General features: G+C 44.7%; 1 protein-coding gene across 3 annotated transcripts in view; it reads right to left on the reverse strand.

The window, feature by feature from the left end:
* The window catches only part of LOC147451206 (uncharacterized), a 121,455-nt gene that overhangs the window by 57,959 nt on the left and 47,753 nt on the right, over positions 1 to 15,743 (reverse strand). For all 3 annotated transcript variants that reach the window (XM_086520168.1, XM_086520167.1, XM_086520166.1), the window contains exon 4: positions 7,378 to 7,627. In XM_086520168.1, coding sequence (XP_086376294.1) covers positions 7,378 to 7,627 — 250 coding nt within the window. The remainder of the gene's footprint in view (positions 1 to 7,377; positions 7,628 to 15,743) is intronic.

Genomic DNA, 15,743 nt, shown 5'->3' on the forward strand with positions numbered 1-15,743 from the left:
CCTCACAACTCAAAAAAAGAGGGCAAAACCCTGAATAAGTGAGAAGAATGGGGCCTACAGGTCATGTGGCAAATACATAGGGCTTGGAGGAGACAACATGGCCATGGAACCAAGCCAAAACCTAGAGCTAAATATGGCTAGAATGTCCTCTTTGTCATTTCCTCTTTGCACTTTTGAATGGCATTCTCTAGGGGGTCGGCTTTATCACTCAGCTTCCTCATGCTTAATCATTGTCCGAAAAAAAGCCACTAAGCGTACATATGCATCCACACTATGCATACATTGTCTCCCGCATCAAGCATTCCACTGCGGGTAAAGGTACAACCACAGCCCACTGCGGGCGATAGCCTTAAAACCAAAATGATGGGGGGCCGTGCGCCCAATGTCCTGGTCTGCTCCTGTTCTAGCACCTGTAGGAGAATCGGCCTTACGAATTTTGTGATTTTTCGGTGGGTAGTGCTTTCCGTAGGGAAAATCAAATAATTAAAGCAAAGCAATGCCATGCAATTTTCAATTGATTTGTGTTTTAATGCCATGGGCGAGGGCAACCTTACACCGGGCGAGGCCAAGGATAGAGGGCGAGGACGAGGAAAAAAGGAAAAAGAGGAAAACGGGGGGGGGGGGGGGGGGGGGGGGGGGGGGGGGGGGGAGATAAGACGAGGGGCGAGGGGCGAGAGGCGAGGGCTAGGGGCGAGGGATAGGGGGGGAGGGGCGAGGTGCGAGAGGCGAGGGGGCTAGGGGGGCGAGGGGCGGGGGGTGCAGGGCGAGCAGGTGCAGGCCAGGACAAGGGCGAGCAGGTGCAGGGCGAGCGGGTGCAAATCTGAAATGAAGCAAGGGACACTAAGAGGACAAATACTTGTTTATTTCAAAGACAAATCTGAAATGAAGCAAGGGACACAATAAGCCGGAACGGCGGCCCCTCTCTCAAAACTTCTTTTAATTTATGGGAGAATTGTACACGGTATCATGGGGAATTTAATGCAAGACTTCCATACCAAAGCAAGTGAAAAATTCCACATTGCAAAAAAATAAATGTGGATGTCGATTCTCCAAGCTGCTTGTTCTCTCTCTCTACTCTCTCAAGTGCCCACATTCTCCTCCAACTGCTTGCAATCATCTTTCAAACAAGAAGCCACAATCTTTGCAAGCACAAAGGGACGAGAATGCAGTCATTAGAGTAGATTGAACAAAGCCTTCACGATGGAAGTCAATGAATGGCTGAAATCTTCAATTCCGATGCAATTCTTCACAATGAAACTCTTCCAATGTCGACATAGGTTGAAAAGAGAGCTTCCCCATGATCTCCATCAAAAGGGATGGCTGAAATTACCAGAAGAGTGTAGAAAAATCGATTTATGGTTTAGGGTTTAGGGTTTAGGATTTAAGGTTTAGGGTTTAGGGTAGATAATTCAATGATATAATGGACTATTTGAAGAAAAACAGCTTTGTATCAGTAAAAAAGTGGTAGAAGATGATGAAAAGAGTCTCCCCCAAGGTAGATACAGCTATGGAAAGCTTCAAAGTGCAGAAAATTGCTGCAAAAACTGAGGTTTTATCCCCAATGCCCTAACAGCTCAAACTCGCAAATTCTGTTTGTAGACTTGCCACGGGTCAATTTTCTCATTTTAGTCAAAAGCCTTTAATTTAAGGATTGGGCATTAAGTTTTGTACACTCAAACTTTAAAATGTGTGTGGACACACATTTATTAAAGGCCTTAGGGGGGTTGTTACCCAAGGTTCTAGTCCTAGGATTTTCTCAACCTGCCTGGTAAGAGGGCTTTCACAAGCCATGAAAATATGCAAGCAAACAGCACATGCACTGTTTTGGACGGGCATTCCCAATGCCAAAACTAATCACGGCATTCATGCAAAGTAGTTGATGAATGGCAAGAACAGCAAGAGCTGGCAACCAAGAATCTGGCAAAGAAGATGCCAGAACACTCAGAGTGTTCAAATGCCAGGACAATTCAGAAACTATAGCCTCAACCTCTAGGGGCCCATGAAGAGAACTTAAGCCAAACGGGGGAGAAGGCAGTATTTGGATTGAATGAGTCCATGATAGTTGCAGTTCAAAGCCTCGTTGAAGAAGTACGGCAAATCAGATCAGACTTGACCGAAGCTGGAGAGATTGAACTGATGAAGGACCAGTCAGAGAGTCCCATCGCAGGGTTAGCCAGCGAGCAGACAAGGGAAGTCAACCCAGTGGAACTACGAAGACATCCAAGAGGAGAAAACTTAATAACACGCAAAAATTAAGCATCCAAGCACATAAATATGCTATGCAATGCAACATTGATATGGATGGTCCCCGTTCATAAGCCTATGACAAGAAGACGTTTTTGTGCAAGTATATGATGGTACTAAACCCTGCAAAAAGCTTGCAAACAAGGCATTTCCGAACATATGCATGTGAGCACAAGTCCTAGCAGAAAGCCAACTCCACTGTACCGAGCATGAATGCAAATTTCAAGCACCAACGGAACGTAAGATCTAAGGACACCTGGGAAGAGGTGTCAACCCATGACGCATCATTCCTCAATGCAAGCAAGCATAACGTTTTATTTTCCACAATTCCCATTTAAGCGGCCAAAGGGTGACAATCCCCCCCCCCTCCACTTCTAAACCAAATATGCATGAAGGAAGTGTGGAGTATCTCTAAAGTACTCTTCATCAACCCACTTCACATCCATGGGAAGATAGTTCTTGAACGTCACAAGATACCGCCTCACAATCTTTCCATCTGTTGCCTTGCATCTCTTACGAAAATAATTTGCTCAAGTAAAATCTCTTCCAGCTCATCAACAACCTGTGGATCTTCATGGAATGGAACTGTGGAATCTGGTCCAACATACTTGCGAAGAAGACTTACATGAAAATCTTATGTTTCGCCAATGACTAGGTGAAGTAAGTCTGAAAGCCACTTCATTGATTCTTTCACTCACACGGAAAGGACCATAATAACTAGTAGCAACCTTAGGATACATTCTTTCTTTCTAAGAACCTTCTCTTTTACTTTTAACAGTCAAATTCTCATAAGCTGGCTTCTTCTTAGTCTAGCTTTCTCAAATTTCAGCAATACCCCATCATTTTCTTTAACATCTATTTGTCTTCTATGCTTATCAAAGGCCTTCTTATGCTTTTTGTGTGACCTTGCAATGGCTGTCGACACTTGGGAAAAAGTAACATCTAAGTCTCTTACACACTCATCAGCTGCAAAGATGTCATCCTTAGTGCGTAGGATAGGTGGTAAAATCACTTTGCTACACACAATTTCAAAAGGAGTCTTTCCTATGGATGCGTGCACAGTATGGTTATATGCGCAGTCCACTGTAGTCTTGTGACCTAGATCATGCCATATAGAGTGAACTAAATTTTTCTGAAGATGTCAGAATCAAAGTTACGTGGAACAAGAACGGAACGCCAAACGGGAACGGCGACAAGGTCCCCGTGGAACGGGGGAACGCCTAGGGTCTTATTTAAAGGCCCTTGGCCTTGGAAAAGCAGTTTACATGAAAAGCTTGAGTTCCAAAAGCATCTTGTGCCAAAAGCTGCCGCCCAAAACAGCCAGCGCGAATTGCGGAATCCAGTACAGCATGTCACATCAGCAGCACAGATCGCGGGCATCCGTACAGCCAGCTACGTCAACAGCTCTTACGCAATTTTTAATGCCTATGTGTCCCTCTGGCCCCTCTGCAGTTGTCCATAAGTTGGAACAACTTATAATTTGAAAAGTCTTTCATTTTAGTGTCCCCGGGTCATGCCACCTCATCAGTTTGTGACATACCCCCCTCTTAAAAGAGATTTAAATGCCCTTGATTATGCCTACAAAACAGACAGAGGCCATGTCACAAATGGGTGACGAGGCAGTAGACCCCCAACACGGCGCATCCAGTGAGTACTGGAAAGGAGGCAATCTGTCAATGCTGAACCCATGCGCCTGAAACCATGACGTCATCTCCCCATACCAGCATGTTGTATCTCCCTGCACGGCTAACTGTCGAGAGGACTCAAGTGCAAGGCGTGCATATCTCTCTGGGGAGGTCCCACATGCGGTGTATGAAGGAGACCGATCTTCTGAGCGCCTCAACCACCAGTGGGGAGGCAGCTAGCTCTGCTCGTATAATAGCACGTGGTACTCAAGTCTTGGACCTAATAAGCCGCGAGATCATAGAGACCAGATGCTTCTCCATGTCCCCCAATCCATCACTTTGGCCTGTCCTTCCGTGATGTTCCAGTGAAGGTCCCCAAATCTCATCTCCATAGAGCAATACAGAAGCCACCAGAGTGTCAAAGAGCGAGAGCTTCGTCCGAGGCTCTTGAAACTGGACCTGTGAACACATCCTTTCCAATTTACCCAATGCTGCATGGGCTCTGGTCAATCGAGTCTCTGCTGCCCTCCTCAGTGAAAATGTTGGCCCACTGAAAACCACTCCAAGGTAAGTATACTCCACCTTCTCCTGTCTGTATGTGAAAGCCGGCGCTGACCTCCTGATCCACTGTGGGGTGGTATTAAATACCATGACCTTGGTTTTGCCAAGGTTGACGGACAAACCACTTTCTTGGGCAAACCTATGCAAAGCATCCACGTGACGTTGCATCCCCTCCGGAGAGTCAGCAATCAAAACAATATCATCAGCATATAACAGTAGTGGAATCCATGTCCCCGCCAGTTGTGCACCTCTATCACTTTCTCTTTCAATGTAGTCAGAAACCTCATCTACATACATACCAAATAGAGTAGGAGAGAGCGGGCAGCCCTGCTTCACCCCAAAAGTGGAGTAAACCGGTGTGGATAGACGCTCTGTAGTGCGTACATGCCCCACTACTGACCTGTACAATGCCATGACCCCCCAAATGAGCTCTGTGGGTACTCCCATCTGCTATAATCTGCGCATCAATCTCGCTCTGGGCACTGTGTCAAATGCTTTACGGAAATCCACAAAGCTGCAATAGATCCGACTCCCACGCGATCTACCCTCCTCAATGATGGCTCTGAGTGTCAAGATATGGTCAAGAGTAGAAAAACCCCTCCTGAAACCTGCCTGCCCGGCTGCGCGCATCCCCTCCCTCTCTGCCCATCTACTCAGCTTCTGCTCAAGAATAGATGCGTACAACTGTGCCAGTGTGTGTCCAATCATGATGGTGCGATAGTTCCCAGGCTCCATAGGTCTCCCGACTTGAAGATAGGTACAATAGTAGATAGGCTCCACGTATTAGGCAAGCCCTCACACATGGCACGGTTAAACATAACTGCTAGAAGCTCTGCTAGTAAATCTCTGGCATGCATGAAATGCTCAGCCACTAAGCCATCATGATCATATGCTCTCCCAGTCTTCATCCTGTCAATGGCCTTCCTCACCATCTCAGCGGTGAAAAAAAACACATGTGTGCGGGCATGGATCGGGGGGGTCGGGAAGGGGGGGCTGCTCAGGAACTGTGTACAAAGATGATGCATACTGGCCCCAAGCCTTTGTAGAAGTGATGGCAGGGGAGGAGGAGTGTTCATGAAAGAGCCTCCACGCCTCACGTGAGTCCTGACTCAAGAATAACTGGTAATAGATCCTGCTCTAGGCGAGCTAGGAATGCGCTCTTCTTCCGCCGCACTAGGCGTCAGAAGTCAATCTATGAGACTGCCTATGAGTGATGTTCCCCAAAAGCACCTCCCTCTGAAGTCTAGTTCTAGTGTCTCGACATTCCTCATCATACCAACTGTTCTGGGGCATGCTCTCTGAACGCCGTCTCTGCTCAGGCTGGGTATGTGGGTATGCCTCTAGTACTGCATCATGTAGTGTCTGTGTCAGTATAGTAGTAAGCTCCTCCAGAGGTCGCCCTGGTTCCTCTGTGCACAGGCGTCTATAGATCCCATCTATGTATACAGAGTCCGTCTCCCGTGTGAAGGTGTAGCGAGTAGGGGGTGTTGCCCGTAGCCTGTGTGCTACACTAAATTGGAAAGAAATGGTCAGTGATATAAGAGCATGATCCATTGCCACACCAACAGGTCTGGGTCCAACCGTGAGGTCCTGAATACTAGAGATGAGGCCTGGCTGTGCCATGACATAGTCCACTGTGCTGGCTCCATGTTTGTGTGGGAAGCATGTGAAACCTCCCGAAGCAGGAAACCTCTGTAGGCCATTCAAGATGGCTAGTCCATTTGCGGTGCCCATATCTATCAGGTGTCCTCCATACTCAGTATATTCCGCATCGTGTGATAGTCTGGACAGGCCCATCTCTACAGCATCTAGCTCTCTCATCATCTCCTCTGAAGTATAATAAAACACTGTCTGGTGATGGGCAGTCCTAGCATTGAAGTCCCGTAGAATGATAATGTCACCATCTCTAGAGAACTCCCATATGTCATCATCCAAAATAGAAAAGGGGGACTGTCCTCTGGGTGATGCATAGCCCGACATACTCGGGGGAAAGTAGCAAATAGCAATGTAGAGATATCTGCCTATCATTTTGTCATCTTGTTACTCTGACTTTGTATCAGATCCACCACATTGTAACTTTCTGGTCTCATAGGTCACTTTGGCCTTTTGAAGACATTAATATAACATTTCATTTCATTTCTCTCTCTCTCTCTCTCTCTCTCTCTCTCTCTCTCTCTCTCTCTCTCTCTCTCTCTCTCTCTCTCTCTCTCTCTCTCTCTCTCTCTCTCTCTCTGCGTAGGTGCCTTGTTCATGTATGTGGCATTGCAGGTGATCTAGATCGAAGTCAAGGTGTCCACTGGATCGTAAACAATTTTTGTCTTCATTGCATCTTCCGTTGCCACCTTTGACAACATGAGCTTAGTCATGGGTGGAAAGGGGATAAGGGCCATTGAAGGCATTGTGCACCTCTTGTTTGTGTCACTGGAGACGAGGCACAAGTATTTCCAGGACAAGTTTCTAACATCCTACTTGAAATGGCAATAAAAGTGTACTAAAAGACTGAAGGAAAGTTTCTATATAAACTGACCGATGTCTTATTTGCATCATGAACATAAACCTAGCATCTTGAATAAGGGTGAAGGCCAGTTTCCACGACATTGGTCACAGAGTGAAATGACTCGAATAGTAATAACTCGAATATGGTAAACTCAGCCTGTTTCACTTAGTGGTTCTTTATCATCATCATAAATATACCTAAATGAATCCAAGATAAGAATTCTGTAATAGCAAGGAACTAGATGGTACACTTGCTGAACGCTCAGAGCCCTTAACAGACTGCAGCTTCGTTAATTTTTCTACGAATTAATCATACTCATACTGAGCAGTGACTCAGTGAGCAACGATGCCCAAATTGTGTTGTGCTGCAGATGTATGCACATATACAAGCCTCAAACATTGTATCTTGCAAGAACACTAAATAAAGCTGGTAAGACCAAATATAATCTACCTGCACTATCCAACTTGGGAAAACAAGTTCGATTCGTTAAAGGTCCCACTTTAACCTGCCATAATAGTTGCCCAGTCATAGTGTCAAGAGTGGACAGTACTCCTGTAGTGGTAGCCACATACACTCGACCATTGTATCCAGCAGTTACACCAGCAACAGATGTATTTCCTGAGCTTTTTATATCGTAACGCCACTTCACGTTTGGATTCCATCCATCAATTGCATATAGCCATCCATTTGTATGTACTATCTGCCAAGTCAATCAGCTTCCCAAACAAATAATATTAGAAGTTAGAAAACTTTATGATAACAAGTTGCTGCTTGCCACAATCATAGAAAATAATGACTCAACATTATTTCAAGAAGAAAACTGTCTCAATCATTACAAGTTTCAGCTGTCCTAATTGTTTTGAGCCAATAGTGCCAAGTGTTTAGTTATTTTGTCGAGAACGAGTATTTAAGGCACCATAACGAAGCAGAACACACTTCCAGTCTCCCTTAAGTCAGGGGCAGGGCACAGGTTGCAGTACCTTTTGTCGTACAGGGAAAATACCCTCTTGTGATTGTTTACATTGGGTAAAACTCGGCATTGGTGACAAGCCTTGTAGGATCTAGACTTTGGTAGGCCACTCTCTGACAGGGAATCCCACTCGGTCACAAGCATTGACATACCCATGTCACACTCGGTGTCACACTACTTCTTATTGTAGGTGGGCTTTCTTCATCATGGGTTCTAATGGAGTCTCCGTTGGATTCAGCAAATACTCTTGGCTCCATTCCCAGATCAGCGATTTACATTGGAAAACTGTTGTTTGGCATGCAAGGTGGTGGGATAAGGCAAACTGGACACATTGCGGCACCAAAGCCAATCTACAAGCCAACTCAGCTGGGGGTGCCCATTTTTGAAAGAGAAGGTTGTCTCCTTCTTCATTAAGTGCCTACAGTGTGTGTGTGTGTGTGTGTGTGTGTGTGTGTGTGTGTGTGTGTAGTGGGTGCAGGTTTCACAACTTCAATGGAAAGCTTTCCTTCTCCCTTGTCTTATGTAGCACGATGATCCTTCCTCTCTCCCCATTTGAATACAGAATCATGATGCCCATCTCAAGGGCTATTCATTTGTATGTACAGTTGTGTGGGTTCATGCGTGATTGCCGAGCCAAGAGTCTCTTGCACACGTACTGGATTAGCTAATTGCTAATCCCCCGCAGGGACAGGTTGATTCAAAGAGAATTCATGCGAGAAATCTTGTACGAATCAAAGGGCAAGTAGCCCTACAGGTGCGCGAGCTTGAGGGCTTGCTACGGATGCGACCGGCACGTGAAACGGAGCCCAAAACCAAGGTGGAAAGGTACGTAAGGTACGATACGTGTTCGGTACGTACTGTACGTAGTACCGAATGGATTGAGTGGTAAGGTACGTAAAATTCATAAGGTTTTATTCGAAAACGTCAAAAACCTACGATACGGTCCGTACTTGATAATAAATTCATAAGTATCACTTCTAGGATATTAGCTCACTGTTCTACTATCCAAGGTTGTCATAAATAGACAATCCAAGGCGAGTCATGACCACTTTCTCGACATTCAATATTCACAAACAAATACAATTCAAAGCTTCAGTTCTCTCTCAAATATACTTCAACAAACTTCAAACTTCAAACTACAGAGAACTTCATATTCATCATGATTTGCACACTGTATAGTATTCGACAAATGAGACTTGAAACTTGAGAGGCAATACAATTCATAAAGTACTGAAATGACACAGAATCATAGATGGTAGACCGTAATCTCATCAAAATACCAAGATTAATCATGATAGAATCCATACCAAAAAAATGACATCTAATAAACCATAATCCACAAAGAAAGCCACAAGTCCCGACTCAACAAAACTACGAAGCATGCTAGCAGTTGCACTGCTGCAAAGTACATACTACTAACTGAATGAGAATCAAAAATCCACATCAGACTCTGAAGATGAGGAGTCTGCAATAAACAGGCGCCCAAACTCTCTCTGTAGTACTCTATAGTCAATAGTTTGCAATAAACAGGCGCCCAAACTCACTTTGTCTCAATAACCAGGCGGCCAAACCCCCAAAACAAAGGCGAAATTAAATCCGAAAACGCGAAAGGGAAATTCTTTTTTTTTTTGTACAGTACGGATCCGTACGGTGCTGTACCGTACTGTACGGACGTACGGATCCTACCTTGCCCAAAACAGTAAATTACAACCTGCTGTGTATTTTTGCAAGTTTAGGGTTTGACCTTTTTTGATCCCTAATAACCCCAGGAGCTTCAGGGAAGCCAAGGGATCACTGTATAGGTGTTCTGGTGCATTTTCGGGGCAAAAAACAGAGAATTCAGCGTGCTGTAATTTCTCACCAGGTTTGGGAAAAGTGCTCAAATGCGTCGGAAAAGTCACCGTTTCCGTGGGGATTTTGTCTGTGAAGCCTCTTACTATGGTTATGCTGTCGAAATTGGGCTAGAGTAGGTCATTTTCAGCCCAATAAAAGTGGGACAACTCATAGGAACTTAGAGGATTTTCTCTAAAGTTTAATTGGATTTTAAAAAAAAAACAAAAGGGTGCAAATCTTTGGGGCCAACACGGTGTCACTGTCTGCTTGGAAGTACTCTAACTGCCAAGCCGTGGATTGTTTGAAGTGTTAATTCCAGCCACTTGTGAAGTTCCTTTGTGTCATACTAGCGTTTTTTCCCACCAACGATCTCTCTCTCTCTTTCTAGCGTTTTTGCACGGCGATCTCACTTCCTCTCTCAAGCACTCCCTCTCCTCTGCGTGTAGACATCTACACACAGTGTTTAAGCTTACACTTGGTTGTTGTGCCCATAAGTTGGGAGGTTCGCCCTAGGAGCTTGTGTACGAGAAGATCTATCGTGATAGATCCGAGATCCGTTGGCTGCCCAGTCTTGAGAGGAGGTTTGCTCGCAGTTGCAGACGAGATTATCATCCAATTCACCCTTTTCCGCTACATCTTGGACACACCCTTGGGTCACTACCAGATGGGCTTCTGTCCGGTGCAACATAAGGGTTTAAGGATTTCACCTCAAATCTAGTACTTCGCACAAACACAGGGTTACTTTACTTCACACTTGAGAGAACTGAATACAATGAGTGTGTGTGTGTGTGTGTGCGCACGCGCGCGTGTGTGTGTGTGTGTGTGTGTGTGTGTGTGTGTGTGTGTGTGTGTGTGTGTGTGTGTGTGTGTGTGTGTGTGTGTGTGTGTGTGTGAGAGAGAGAGAGAGAGAGAGAGCACCGCATGTCGGGTCCCAACCACCCTCAAGGGTCCCCTTGCTCTACTGCCAAAGCAAGTACTTTCTTTAGATTACTTGCACAATGTTGATACAATGCTGAAAATGTTGACTGCTATGCTTGATGCTTAGGGAATCTGATATTGATGCAAAATACTAGGCTGAACTGATGCAATCTGCAAACACTTGGGTGCTCAGGTGCTATGGGCGCTCGATGCCCCTGCGGGTACTCAGTTCTGATGTCCTAAAAAATGAAGGCCAAGTTTATAAGGTTTTTTGCCATTTTCTCTACCTACTTTTTATAAATGTCATGTCAAAGTCACTTATTAATAAATAGACGTGCATGATCAGGCAGGTCATAGGTGCATACCCTCACCAACACAGTGTAGTCACTTAATCATATAGGCACAAGGTTGCCAAGCTAGACCTAAGCTATACTAGACTACGCCTAATGCTGACCTGTAGCAATAGCTTGTCCACATGGCTCGAGCGCAATGTGCACGTGACATCCCCCCTGTTAAAGGTGAGAAACAACTGCGGAACTTCTTCCTATGGATGCTTTTGTACTTCTAATGTTGAATGCTTTTGATGCTTGTGGATGCATAAACTAATGAAAACTCCTCCAAACTTGTGGATACTGCGTATGTAGGTACTCTTACGATGTAGCCACCGACCAACCAAGTAACTAGGTAGCCTTACTATTATCGCAGAATACCAGCCTTGATGCTGACTCTACCTTGCGAGCAAGTGCCACCAGTCGAATAGTCCTGTCGTGAAAACATTGCCGGTGAAGATGGAAGGTAAGGATGCTCAAATCTATTTCCAATGGTTCCATGTCGGTGGAAATGGATGCACGCTACATGCCAATGCGAATGCAGAAGCGGGCTGGGGATCCTTTCTCCAGCTTCTTCCATTTCAGCATACGAGGCATGCAGATCTTGGTACTCAAGATCTGGACCTTTGTGTATCCGATGTAGATCTTAATTCATGACGATGAGGCTATGCCTTATGGGTATCCAAGACAGAGAGAGATGAAGACAGAAGCGCGCCCGATGCGCGATGGACTAAGGGTGGGATTGGCTAATAAGTCCAGGGTAGGGACACAAAACTTCTTTGAAAAAAAAAAAAACTACGAGAGGTTCTTTGGGTTCTTAGTTCTTCTTGGATCCTTGATTCTTCCCTTGGGTTTGCGAAGCGGACACACGTCCAAAGGCCTGACACCAATGTCAGGTGCGACGAAAGGCTTTAAGGATTTTAGCTTAGATTTAGTACTTTGCCCAAACACAAGGTTACTAAATAGGACACAATGAAAGAGAGAGGCAGAGAGAAAGAAAGAGAAGAGAGATGACACCCCATGTCAGGTCCCAACCACCCTTGTTGGGTTAAAGGCCTAAATAACCCCTTTCTGTACATTTTTATGCTTTGTCCAGGTTCAATATCCTGGACACATTTTTAAAGGTCACTTATAATAAAAGCGGGAAAACCCAAAACTCACTTATTGAGTTTTCCCCAAAAACGTGAGCTCTCTCTCTCCCTCTTTGTTCTGCTAGCGCTTCCCTTCTGCAGCACAGTGCTTCCACTTCAAGCCTCAAGGCCTGCACATCTTCGCGTGCTCTATCACTTGCACACACCGCCGCGCGCTCAACAATTGGTATCAGAGCCAGATTAGGGTTTCAGAAGCTTTGCGCAGGTGGCTGAACAGTAGGCAAAAGGCTTTTCTCGCGTCAAATTTTCGCTTTCATCGCGAAGCCCCTTGCTTCCGATGTCACGTAGGGTGATTAGGGTTCCCAAAACAGCCTAAAACAGGCTGAAATTAGGTCAAAACAGATAAAAACCAGAAAATTACAGGTCAAAACAGCAAAACGCAGGTGTTCTAAATCAATTCCCGTGAATGCCCCTTGCTTTGCCCACTCAAAACAGGTCCATTTGATGCAAATTGATGCACCAAAACAGTAAATTTGCAGAAAATTCAGAATTGGACTGGTTTTATGTACGCCTTTTGTGGGTTTACGTAAGTACGCATTGGAGATACTTGTTAATTGCTGAAATTTTCAGCACATTGTATGCAACGTGCGGTACATTGTGATCACTGAAAATTTTCAGATTTTGTGTAGACACTTTCTACTGCATTTTTATCCGTGCAAATGGCCTCTACTTCCTCGTCGTCTAATGCCAAGAGCTTGATGGAAATCAAGCGATTTGACGGTACAGGTTTCGACCTATGGCAGGAAAGGATGCAGGGGATTTTGTTCCTCAAGGATTGTGAGGACGCCCTTTTGGCTGTAAAGCCTGTAGATATGCCGAATGAGGATTGGGCCAAGCTCAACAAGAGAGCAAAGGCCTATATCAAAATGGCTATGACCGATGACATTCTGGTGGACGTAAAGGGCTTGGACAATGCACATGCAATTTGGCATAAGTTGAAGGCCACACTTATGAGAATGTCACCCCTGTGAATCAGGTGCATTTGATGCGCAGACAGGTGAATATGATGCTTGACGAAGCCAAGTCGGCTTCTGAGCACTTAAGTGCTTTCACCAGTGTTACGAGTCAGCTACAGGATACTGGGCTTCAACCTTTTGATGACAAGTTGAAAGCCATATTTTTGTTGATGACTTTGCCAGACTCTTGAAAAACGCTTGTGGTAATAGCCCAAACCTCACATATGATGGAGTGCGAGGCTCCATCTTAAATGAGGAAATTAGACGCAAGTCTAGTGGTGGGGAAGGTGGCAATTCTGCTTACAATGCGAGAGGCAGAAGTCAGAAGCAAAATATAGGTACCAAGACTCAAAACAGGAGCAAAAGCAAGTCTAGGGATAAGGATGTGACTTGTTACCAGTGTGGCAGAAAAGGCCATAAGAAGCCAGATTGCAGGTATTTCAAGAAAGAGCAGGAAAGAAAGAAGGAATCACAGAAGAAGAAGACAAAGGATAAGAAAGGGGAAAAATCAACAGGTACCCCCTCCAAGGATTCGGAGACTGTCAATGTATCCTCTAGTGTGGTTATCAAAGAGTTATCCGACAGTGAGGAGATCTTGGTTGCAGCTTCATGCCCCTCAGATTTTGTTGTAGCAAATGAAAAAGACATGCTTATCTCACGTAGAGATGTCATTGATGCATTGCTAAGTGCAAATGATAGCCTTACACAGTCTTGGATAGTAGACTCGGGTGCCTCATTTCACGTGACTCCATCTGTGTGGAGTGTTTTGCTTCTTATCATGCAGGCAAGTATGGCAAGGTTTACCTTGGGGATAACCATGCTTATGACATTGAAGGAATGGGCACTGTGCACTTGGCATTGAACAATGGCCAAGAGTTTATGCTTAAAGATGTAAGATATGTACCAGGCATCAAGAAGAGTCTATTGTCTGTTGGCCAGATGGATGCACAGGGTTATACAACCATTTTTGCTGGGGGTTCATGGAAGTTGCTTAAGGGATCAATGCTCATTGTCAAGGGATGCAAGAGTGGTACATTGTACTATTTACATGGCAAAGCTTTGCCTGGCAAGTTTCTTGCAATGGCTGAAGTTGCTTCTCATTTGGAGTTGTGGCACAAAAGACTTGGCCATATGAGCCAGAAGGGACTTGATGTGCTCTCCTCTTTGAAGAGGATTGATGTAAAGGGCACCAAGTTAGATTTTTTGTAATAACTGTTTGTATGGTAAACAAAAGAAGTCTTCTTATTATTCTGGTGTCTCGCGCAAAGCTAATGCTCTTGATTTAATTGACTCCGATGTATGTTCAATGCCTGTTAAGTCTTTTGGTGGTGCATTATACTTTGTTACATTCATTGATGATTGCACTAGGAAAGGCTGGGCATATTTGTTAAAGAATAAGAGTGAGACATTTAATGCATTTAAGAGGTTTCATGCTTTTGTGAGCACGCAAAAGGGTAGTAAGCTTAAATGTCTAAGATCTGACAATGGGGGGGAGTACACGTCTGCTGAATTTCAGCGTTATTGCGAAGAATATGGGATTAAAAGGGAGTTAACAGCCCCTTATAATCCATCTTCTAATGGTGTGGCTAAGAGGTATAACCGTACTTTATGTGAGAGTGCGTTGCATGTTGTCCACGGCTAATCTCCCTCATGGGTTTTGGGGAGAGGCCTTGAAAACTACATTTCATGTATGAAATCGCTCTCCTAACAGTGCGCTGAAAAATGACATTCCAGAGGAGGTTTGGTCTGGCAAACCTGCCTCTTATGATCATTTGAGAGTATTTGGCTGCGAGGCTTTTGTCCATGTTCGTAATGACTTGAGGACAAAGCTAGATGCCAAGTCCATCCAAGGACTCTTCCTAGGTTATGGGGAAGAGGGTGAAATGGGCTACAGGATATGGTTGCCTCAGTTTAAGAGGGTAGTAAGCAGCCGAGATGTAGTATTCAATGAGGCTAAATTGCTGAAAAATGCTACATCTTATGAAATTGACAAGAAATCGGTCAAATTTAAGCATCTCTTGCCACCTATTGATGTTGAAAAAGAGCCTCATGATGCATTATCGCAAGCTGACATTGATGATCAGCCAGTTAACCTTGAGCCAGCAGAGGTAGGACATGATTTAGATGCTCCAAATGAGGATGGACAACCACCTGTCATGGCTGAAAATGATTTTCAGCAGCATGAGCATGCTGAAAATGAGTTGCCTCCTAATGTAGAACCTGTGCCTGAGAATGTAGATCATTGGGTACGCAAGTCTACTCGTGTCAGAAGGTTGATACAGCGCTTTGAGCCCTCTTTGCATCATGTTATGTTGACAGATGAGGAACGTATAAAGAGGCAAAGACATGTGAGTCAAGCAGTAAGTGGGAGCTTGCAATGCAAGAGGAAATGAAATCCTTGTATGCAAATGATACTTGGGATCTTGTGCCATTGCCTAAAGGGAGAAAGGCTCTTCCTAACAAATGGGTTTGCAAGGTCAAATGTGTTGATGGAAAGCCCAAGTATAAAGCAAGGTTAGTTGCCAAAGGGTATGCACAAAAGAGGGGATTGACTTTCAAGAAATCTTTTCTCCTGTTGTAAAGCTTACGACATTGCGTGTCCTTTTTGCTCTCGCTACAGTGCTTGACTTAGAATTGAATCAAATGGATGTAAAAATAG

This window comes from Adiantum capillus-veneris, chromosome 9, assembly GCF_014529385.1.
Source record: "Adiantum capillus-veneris isolate H3 chromosome 9, ASM1452938v2, whole genome shotgun sequence".
In the NCBI taxonomy this organism is placed as follows: Eukaryota; Viridiplantae; Streptophyta; class Polypodiopsida; order Polypodiales; family Pteridaceae; genus Adiantum; species Adiantum capillus-veneris.